We start from the raw sequence: 10,000 nt of genomic DNA on the forward strand, positions 1-10,000 counted from the left end.
TCCATCCTCTCCAGCTTCCTCCTTAACCCCTCGGTTTCCTCCTTCAGTAGGCTGCTGTTCTCCTGCATTTCTCTGAAGGAGAAGGATGAGATGTTTCTACTGCATCCTGAGCCCTACATAAACACGTTCATTTCCAGATGTTTACAAACACAAACCTGAGGTAGGCATTTTCCTCCTGCAGATGTTTAATTTCTCTCTTCAGTTCAGGAAGCTTGGTCACCTCACTCTTCATGTTCTTAATGATGATGGAGTCCTGCTCCTGGAGCTCCAAACGCCTCTTCAGTTCCTACAGAGAGTCAAAGAGGGATGAAGAACTCCATAAGGACATCTGATCTGATCTGATCTACTGAAGCTCCACACGTACTTTCTTCATCCCAATCAGAAATTTACTAATGAAGATGTTTCTCATACTATAGTACCTTCATCTTGATTTCACTCTCAGTGTTGGAGATCTGAGACATCTGCAGGTTCTGGTACTTCTGGTTCACCTCCTGGTACTTCCTATAAAAAAAACAGATACATTCCATTCAATAATAAACCCCCTGAAGATCCACACCCAGATCTCATCACTAAGATCATTACTTCTGCTGCATTTCCAGCTGCTCCTCTAAAGCCTGCTTCTCCAAATTCTGGGTGGAGAACTTTGACTCCTGGATCTGTAGCTTCTGGTTGAGGGTCCGGATCTCGTCCTTGAGCTCACTCATCATCTAAAAGAACAATAAAAACTTTAAAAACCATGAAAATACAAAAACTTAATTTGAATCTGGTGGAGCATCAGAGTTCCTCTACCTGACTGGCTTCTGACAGCTTGATGTCCTTCTCCTGAACTTGTTTCTGGAGTTCCTCGACATTCCTCTTCAGGAATTTGTTGTTCTCCAAGTGTTCATTCATAGATTGGAGAGTTTTCTCGTCTTTCTCCTCCAGACGTCTGATCTTCATCAGCATGTCCTGGTTCAGGTCCACTTGTCTCTGTAATCCAAACCAGGATTGATTTAAGAGCTTCTGCTTCACAGAATGGGTGCATCTCACAAACATGAACCATAATAAGATAACTGAACATCTATCACGGTATGGTTTCTCAGCTCCATCATTCAGAGAGAGATCACTGATGTGAGAAGAATGTGTGGCGCTGACCTGTAAATCCCTGGAGCTGTTATGAGCCTCCTTCTCCAGCTCGATACGGGCTCGTTTGTGGCTCAGCTCCATCTGCTGTTTCTCCTGAGTGAGCTGCAGCAGACTGGTCTTCGAGTGGATCCGTTCAGCTGCTTCCTCCATCTACACACACACACACACACACACACACACACACACACACACGCACACATTACACTGATAAATCATCAAAGATCAGGAGGTGATGTCAGTGTCCATGATGAAGATCAGGACAGAATGTTAACTCTGTATACGAGAGGAAAAAGACGGACCTCCACTCTCTGAGTGTAGAGCTTCTGAAGGTCGCTTCTGCCGTAAGAGGGCTCGGGCTCCAGCAGGGAACTCTCAGGGCGAGAGATCAAACTCTTAAAGGATTTCAGAGTGGAGAAGATGATGGTGTCGTCCTCCATGTCACTCATTGTGAACACAAGCTTCAGAGCTCAGATATGACTGCAGAGAAACATCATGCAGGAAACAGAAATCTGGGTGAGAATGAAGCTCACAAGCGGTTCAATACGCGCTTGTGAATTGCGGTTTTTTTTTTCGGTTTTACGTTTAAATAATTGATGTGCTTTTTATTTCTCTCTGAATTGACTGTTTGTGTGCCTGTAAGTCTACGAGCTGAGATGAGGAAACTCGTCCCCGCGAGTAAATGTTCAATCACTATGCTCTAAAGGTAGGGGGCGCTGAACCATCATTCCACACTTTAACATGGCGAGCGGTGGTGAAGCGAGGCTACAGTACGAGGAGGCGCCGGCGTCTTTTAAATCTGTGGTGTGGAGACGTTTCGGTTTTGCTGTTGAGTATAATGCCGAGGAAGAAAAAACTGTAAACAAAAAAATGACTGTCTGTAAGCATTGTTTTACACGTGACGCCTACTCACACGGAAACACTTCCAATATGAGTGCACATCTGCGGCACATCACCCAGCAATATCAATGTCTGAAGGAGGAAAGCAGAGCAGGTAATAAAGTCCTCCAAAAAACATCAGTCCCTCGCTGAATCCTTCCAGCATACATACACAACTGGTTCCGAGAGACACATGAAAATAACACCAGCAGTGGGGGTGTTCATTCAGTGGGCGTGGTCATTCAGTGGGCGTGGTCATTCAGTGGGCGTGGTCATTCAGGGGGGGTGTTCATTCAGGGGGCGTGGTCATTCCGTGGGCGTGGTCATTCCGTGGGGGTTCATTCAGTGGGGGTTCATTCAGTGGGCGTGGTCATTCAGTGGGGTGGTCATTCAGTGGGCGTGGTCATTCAGTGGGGTGGTCATTCAGTGGGGTGGTCATTCAGTGGGGTGGTCATTCCGTGGGCATGGTCATTCAGTGGGGGTTCATTCAGTGGGGGTTCATTCAGTGGGGTGGTCATTCAGTGGGCGTGGTCATTCAGTGGGGGGGTTCATTCAGTGGGCGTGGTCACTGCCAGAGATTTGCAGCCGTTTTCGGTGATTGGAGATGTGGGCTTTTGTTATCTTGTAAAAACACTCGATCCTTGTTACAGACCACCGTCTCGCACTTTTTTCAGCGCTGAGATCATTCCCCACCTCTGTGAAGAGACATGCAACAGTATTGTGTAGGAATTGGCTGAAGCACAGAGCCTTGCTCTGACCTCAGATGGTTGGACCCGTCCCCTGTATGAGTCACACAAGCGCTCATGTGGCAGAAGAATACATGGAAGTTGAGTTTACTCCCAGTCACCACAGATAACACGGTGAATATAGAGAATGTAGTTAATGAAGCTGATGGGCTGGGCCACAGATAAGAAAGCAGTGTCGATCAACACATCGTCCCTCCTCCTGGGGAGGGGTTAGAAAAATAGTTTTTCACAAAAGCACCAAAGCCCACCATGTTTTGACTGTGAAGCAGGAGATGTTAAACTTACCCAGACACAAGTTAATCCATGATGTCACAACTCTGTGGAATACAGTACATGACATGTTGGAAAGATACACAGAACAGCAGCCCACCATCTATTCTGCCTTACTGGACAAAGATCTGAAGCTGTCTGACAAGAACATAACCATGTTGAATGACAGTGAACAGAAACTGGCAGAAGAACTGATTCAGGTCCTCACACCACTGAAAACAGCGACAACCCTGATGAGCAGTGAAACAACCCCCATATCAATGATCCTTCCTCTGAAAGAGATGATTCTCAAATCCATATCACCAGGAGACCAGGCCACTGCAACAGTCAAAGAAGCCAAAGCAGCCATTAGAAATGACCTGGCAAAGAGGTACACTGACCCTAATCTTCATGAAGTCTCCACATACAGGTTAGCAGACACTATTCACGTGGACGCTGATCCATTCATATGGTGGAAAACAAATCAATGCAGGTTCCCCATGTAGCAAAAGCTGCACAACACCACCTCTGTGTCCCAGGAACCTCTGTTGGACGTTGTAAGTGTAACCCGCTCTCGCCGTGCTGCAGAGAATGTTCACAGGCTTATCTTTTTACAGAAGAACCTCAAAATACAGGAATAGATATCTGACCTGAGTGAAAGTACCCTTTTCTGGATGAAGGATACTGTAGTGGAGAACTGTTAGGGGTCATTAAGATGCTTTATTTATGTTCACTGAACTACAAGTTTGTTTATTTGAAATGGTAAATTTATGTTTACTAACTTCACATGTATGTTTATTTCCCCAGGTTGAACATGAGCCACCAGCAGCTGTGAGATATCAGTGTTAATTTTAAACACAAAATCTTTATATTAAACAAAACACTCGGAACCAGTGGACTTTTCTTTGCTTTTCAGTCAAATAAAGGAGTATTGCAATAAATCATTATTATTTGTTTCTTCTTAAACTCTTACTGTTCCTATTGCCTAAGCATAGAATAACAAAAAAACACTTTGTGTTAAGCCATCAGAACCGAACCGAACCGAACCGAACCGAACCGAAAACCGAGGTATGTATTGAACCGTGGGCTGACTGTATTGTTGCATCCCTAATGTGTACACAGCTCTGCTCATGGAGCAGATGTACTGGAGCGACTCTGAAGAAAAACTCTTCATAGAAAACACATCAGTAAACTTTCTCTAAAAGCTTCTGCAGTGACTGTAAGCGGTTCCTGTAGAAAACTCGAGCTCGTGTAAGAGTCAGTAGAGGAACATGGTGTTAGAGAGATGGAGGTGTATAAACTCCACCCAGACCACACCGGGGTCTTCACTCACCTCTGACAGCCTGCAGGACAGATGAAGACTGAAGCGTGGATTCACTGTCAGTTCTTTATAAAACACCAGAAACCTGAAGCTCCTCTGGTCTGAGTTTCTCTGCTCAATCTCCCTCCGTTTACAGCCTGCTGCTTCTTCTACTGCTGCGGAGACACCACAGCACTGCGTCACTTCCGCCCCCTAGCGGAAACCCCACACAATTACAACCGCAGGTTCCTCAACTCACACACTGGACATCACTTTAACCTCAATTATAAAATCAAAACATCCTGTTTATAAACACAGAAAAATCAGGATTAGTCTCAAATATACAATTATATATTAATATAATGTAGTATCTCTTTTTTATCTTTAAAAACAAAACCTTTATATCTCTACAGTTATCCACATAATCATTCACCATTATTTCTTTCTTTTTCCATTACACTTACTTTAACACATTCTTGACTTTCACTCTGATCTCTGAGCAGTGTTTAATAACTGATAACTCAGTGTGGTGTAGTAACATGTGGAACGAGTCTCCAGTCTCACAGATCTCCAGACAGACAGTCTGGTCTGGGGGCTGACAGACTATATAAGAAGTGTAAGAGAAAGAAAAGCCCTGGGAGTGTCAGAATAATAACCCCTGGGGCAGTAGACGTGTGTGGAATGGGTGTTGTGCTAGAACAGCACATCACGTTATTATGGTTTATTCTTCACACGTGTTTGTTTTTTGATGATTATTTGATGATATCTATCATTTCTTTCTTTTATAATTACTGAAATCTCCATTTATAACAAAGTGTGACTAAATCAATTAAACACATTTCAGGTTTATAGGTTAATCATTAAATATAAATAAAACATATATAATCTAATATTTATGTAGAAATGTGGAGGTTTGACATGAAAACATGAATAAATGAGCATGAAACCCATTACATCCTGGACATAAACTCTGCACGGCAGCTTCCGGGTTCTAGGCTGTGTCCTAAACCAATCCCTGTTTAAAACGTAGTGCACTAGGTGACGTAGCGGAAGTGCACTATGTAGTGCAGTAGTGTAGGGAGCAGCTGCTGATTCAGGACTCGCTCACTCGCGGTGAGTTACAGTGGACGTGTCGGTTCCTTCCTCACTTCCTCCTGTCCCGGATCCGGCTCGGATTTATAACTATAATAAGTTCTGATCCAGTTTACAGGAGGTGTAAAGGGACATGTCGTCCTCAGGAGTGGACACGGAGACACTCTGTCTGTTTGATGTGGACGGAACTTTAACAGGAGCTCGACAGGTCAGTGTATGTTTAACAGCGTTAGCCACCAGGCTAACCGCAGCACGAGCGCGAGATACATTAACTCCATTTATTATATTAAAGGTAATAAAGTGTGTGTGTGTGTGTGTGAACTGTTACTCCTCACCTGGTGCAGGTTATTAATGTACTGTGAGAGATTCCGCTCTGTTCTATAGTGCACTTATTACACTGAATGAATGACATGTACCCCGGGATGCGTTCACACACACACACACACACACACACACACACACACACACACACACACACACTCCCATCACTAAGTGTTTCTGACTGTGGCGTTCATACATTATGATGATCAGATTATTGTTTAGTGTATTGATCCTGATGAACACAGCTGTAACTGTAGTGATAGTGAACGCACCCTGACACACACACACACACACACACACACACACACCACTGTGTTCACTTTAGTTCACGCTGGGGTTAGGTCATGTGATCTAAGCCCCGCCCCCCCCAACAGTGCGCGCGCGTGTGTCTCTAGTGATCTTATAGAGTGTGTGTGTGTGTGTGTGTGTCAGAGAGCCACTCCACACATGCAGGAGTTCGTGAGGAAGCTGGGACAGAAGGTTCGGGTCGGAGTGGTTGGAGGTTCAGATCTGAATAAGATTAAGGAGCAGTTGGGAGACGATGGTGAGATCTTCATCCTGACCCTCTACTTATTCCTTTATTAATATTCATTTATTCCTTAAATAGTATTAATAAGACGTTATTCCCACGTGACCATAAACACCTTGATCACGTGTGTGTGTGTGTGTGTGTGTGTGTGTGTGTGTGTGTGTAGTAATTAAACGAGTGGATTATGTTTTCGCTGAGAACGGTTTGGTGGCCTACAGATATGGGGAGCTTCATTCTGTACAGGTATATATACACACACACACACACACACACCCACGGCCTGTGTTGTAGATGTAACGTGGTGTGTGTGTGTGTGTGTGTGTGTGTGTGTGTGTGTGTGATTAGAGTATCCAGGCGTATCTCGGTGAGGAGGTTTTACAGGATTTCATCAACTTCTGTTTGGATTATATGGCCAAGATCAAACTGCCCAAGAAAAGGTGAGAGAGCTTCACTACGCAACTCTACACTACGCAACTCTACACAACTCTACACTACACAACTCTACACAACTCTCCATTACACAACTACACAACTCTTCACAACTCTACACTACGCAACTCTACACAACTCTACACTACACAACTCTCCATTACACAACTACACAACTCTTCACAACTCTACACCACGCAACTCTACACAACTCTACACTACACAACTACACAACTCTTCACAACTCTACACTCACGCAACTCTACACAACTCTCCATTACACAACCACACAACTCTACACTACGCAACTCTACACAACCTCCATTACACAACTCTTCACAACTCTACACTACGCAACTCTACACTACACAACTCTACACTACACAACTCTACACTACACAACTCTACGCAACTCTACGCAACTCTACACAATTCTACACTACACAACTACACAACTCTACACTACACAACTCTACACAACACAACTCTACACAACTCTCCATTACACAACTCTACACAACTCTTCACAACTCTACACTACACAACTCTACACTACACAACTCTACACAACTCTACACTACACAACTCAGTAGTGTGAGGGAGGCAGTGACATGTTCTAAATTTTCCCAGAGGAACCTTCATCGAGTTCCGTAACGGGATGCTGAACGTCTCTCCTGTGGGTCGGAGCTGCAGCCAGCAGGAGCGACTGGAATTCTATGAGCTGGACAAGGTGACCACCGACCTTCACCTGCAGCGTGCTCACACCTCACACATACATATGTGTATAAGTGATAATCACGTGCACGTTCCTGACATGTTCTGCATCAAGTGTGTAGGTCTCAGTGTGTGGAGATGAATCTGATCCGGTTCTCCTGAAATCTTTCTCCTGCAGAAAGAGAAGATCCGAGAGAAATTCGTGGCAGTGCTGAAAGAACAGTTCAAGGGGAGAGGACTGGCTTTCTCCATCGGTGAGATCTTCATCTGTACTTCACTAAACTGGTGTTGCTCAATAAATCAATAATGAAATCCTCACGTCTGGATTGATTGTGTGTGTGTGTGTGTGTGTGTTACAGGAGGACAGATCAGCTTCGATGTGTTTCCTGAAGGTTGGGATAAACGTTACTGTTTGGGTATCGTGGAGAAGGATGGGTACAAGACGATCCATTTCTTTGGAGATAAAACCAAACCGGTGAGTCTGGCAAGCACACACACACACACACACACACACACACACACACACACACACACACACACACACACACACACACACAGAGTGAAAAACGCCCAGGGGGAGATGTTCCAGCCTGATAAAATGTGTGTGTGCAGTAAGGTGTTGGAATGAATAAGTTGTGTGTGTGTGTATCAGGGAGGAAATGATTATGAGATCTACACGGACCCCCGAACCATCGGCCATGAGGTCACGTCCCCTGAGGACACGCAGAGGATTTGTGAGGAGCTCTTCTTCAGCTGAATCCTCACCGGGTTCCTCCCCAGGTTCTCCTGCAGTATGAAGGACCTGCACTAAAGCTCTGTGACTGTGTGTCTCTTTACTGGAAATGTAGAGACTCTGTGGTGCTGGTGTTTCCCCTCATATTCATCTTTAATCATGTTCAACTCTCAGCTCTCTGCTCCAGGCCTTTATATCTCACACACACACACACACACACACATCAGGAGGTGAGGTCTTCAACTACTGTTTAATGTGGAATTCAGAAATTCCTGTCTGTTACTGAACAACCCACATCATCATTATCTGATTCTGAGTCTCCTCCTCCTCACCATCATCTTCCTCCTCCTCACCATCATCTTCCTCCTCCTCACCATCATTCTCCTTCTCAACATCCTCCTCCTCACCATCATCCTCCTCCTCACCATCATCTTCCTCCTCACCATCATCCTCCTTCTCATCATCCTCCTCCTCACCATCATCCTCCTTTTTATCATCCTCACCATCTTCATCATCCTCCTCCTCACCACTATCTTCCTCACTGCCATCTTCCTCACTCAACATCCTCACCATCTTCATGCTGCTCCTCCTCATTGTGATTATTGTGCATCAGATTGTTCAGATTTGTGAAAAGGAGCTGATTGTGATTTTTTTCTCTCACACACACGTAATATTAGAAAAATAAGAAAATTACAGCAATAAATGTATAAATTAAATACAATCAGAATAAATCACATTATATGGACAGAAGTGTGTGTGTGTGAATGAGTGTGTGTGTGTGTGTGAATGAACAGAGTCGTTACTGTACGTGTGATTATTTTTATTATAAATGAATAAATGATGATTAAATTCATGTTTTTTGTGATTATTATTGTTTAATCTGCAGCTGATTAGATTCTGCTTTAGTTCACTTCCTGTTTGTTTCTGTTCTCTATGATGAGTCTACAATCTCCTACTGTAACACACACACACACACACACACACACACACACAGCGTCAGAGACCATGATGGATTTTGAGTAAACAGAATGAAACTAAATTATAATGTGTGGTTCTGAAATCTAATTCTGATACTAAACTCATAGTGAGATCTTTCACAGCTCTGGATCTGATACACACACATGAAGGAAACATGATTCTTAAGAGGAAACATTCACATGGAGAACAAATTTACATGTATGAAGAGTTTCAGTAAAAGAAATTCTGTTCATCTTCAGGAACGTGTGTGAAGTAAAAAACATCTGATCTGATCTCCAGCAGGTGGGGGAGGGATAGTGGGGGAGGGGCAGGTTAGCGGATGGGGCGGTACTGGAAGGCGGGGTGGAAGGCGTGAGGAGGAGGGAGGGGCGAGTGTGGCGTGAGTGGGTGGTGCGTGGCGAGGGCGGGTGAGGGAGAGGGCAGGGTGAGGAGAGGGCTGGGTGAGGAGAGAGGCGGGTGAGGAGAGAGGGGTGGGCGAGCGGGGTGGATGTAGGGGTAAACGCTGGGCTGGAACGGAGCGCCGTGAGGAACCACCGGGCCGGACATGACCAGCTGTAACATACTGAGGGGGTAAAGGGGGAAAAAACACGTGTTTATTACGCACCCCAGTGGATGAGGCGTTTTGAGGACGTGTGTTTTGTGAGGACTCACTTGTTATGAGGAAGTCTGGAGCACAGAGTTCTGAGATCCTCTGGAGAAAACAACAACGTGAACACGTCAAAAACGTCTCGATTTTACTGTACAAAACAACTGCAAACACATGCTCCTCCCACTCACCTCGGGAACACAACAGCGCTCCTGTCGCCATGGCAACCTGCAGGGCCTGGGCCAGCCTATCCAGAGCCAGCTGGATTTGATTGGCGGCATGGAGAGGGTTCAGCTCCTCCACCAGAGCGCTCACTTCCTCC

At 44.9% G+C, this 10,000-nt stretch overlaps 3 protein-coding genes across 7 annotated transcripts in view; 1 reads left to right on the forward strand and 2 right to left on the reverse strand.

Annotated features, from left to right (window-relative positions):
* The window catches only part of mad1l1 (mitotic arrest deficient 1 like 1), a 42,741-nt gene extending 38,251 nt beyond the window's left edge, over positions 1–4,490 (reverse strand). For 2 of the 5 annotated variants that reach the window (XM_046837104.1, XM_046837103.1), the window contains exons 1-8: positions 4,330–4,489; positions 1,425–1,602; positions 1,135–1,275; positions 790–969; positions 583–707; positions 420–501; positions 156–286; positions 1–72 (exon numbers count right to left, since the gene is read on the reverse strand). The exon at positions 1–72 is cut by the window's left edge and continues 43 nt beyond it. In XM_046837104.1, coding sequence (XP_046693060.1) covers positions 1–72; positions 156–286; positions 420–501; positions 583–707; positions 790–969; positions 1,135–1,275; positions 1,425–1,571 — 878 coding nt within the window. In that variant the 5' untranslated portion in view covers positions 1,572–1,602; positions 4,330–4,489. Of the gene's footprint in view, positions 73–155; positions 287–419; positions 502–582; positions 708–789; positions 970–1,134; positions 1,276–1,424; positions 1,603–3,032; positions 3,065–3,397; positions 3,498–4,329 lie in introns of those variants that run through there. The other 3 variants (XM_046837105.1, XM_046837106.1, XM_046837107.1) reach the window with 3 other exon arrangements.
* An 898-nt stretch (positions 4,491–5,388) lies between these two features.
* Positions 5,389–8,498, forward strand: pmm2 (phosphomannomutase 2). The gene is made up of 8 exons (XM_046837111.1): positions 5,389–5,596; positions 6,142–6,253; positions 6,405–6,481; positions 6,584–6,675; positions 7,298–7,397; positions 7,560–7,635; positions 7,741–7,856; positions 8,034–8,498. The coding sequence occupies exons 1-8, from the start codon at positions 5,522–5,524 to the stop codon at positions 8,136–8,138; spliced, it is 753 nt and encodes a 250-aa protein (XP_046693067.1). The 5' UTR covers positions 5,389–5,521; the 3' UTR covers positions 8,139–8,498.
* Positions 8,499–8,917: 419 nt separating this feature from the next.
* The window catches only part of ints15 (integrator complex subunit 15), a 9,570-nt gene continuing 8,487 nt past the window's right edge, over positions 8,918–10,000 (reverse strand). The window contains exons 6-8 of the mRNA XM_046837109.1: positions 9,870–10,000; positions 9,744–9,783; positions 8,918–9,654 (exon numbers count right to left, since the gene is read on the reverse strand). The exon at positions 9,870–10,000 is cut by the window's right edge and continues 71 nt beyond it. Coding sequence (XP_046693065.1) covers positions 9,405–9,654; positions 9,744–9,783; positions 9,870–10,000 — 421 coding nt within the window. The 3' untranslated portion in view covers positions 8,918–9,404. The remainder of the gene's footprint in view (positions 9,655–9,743; positions 9,784–9,869) is intronic.

This window comes from Silurus meridionalis, chromosome 24 (genome assembly GCF_014805685.1).
Source record: "Silurus meridionalis isolate SWU-2019-XX chromosome 24, ASM1480568v1, whole genome shotgun sequence".
NCBI classification, from domain to species: Eukaryota; Metazoa; Chordata; class Actinopteri; order Siluriformes; family Siluridae; genus Silurus; species Silurus meridionalis.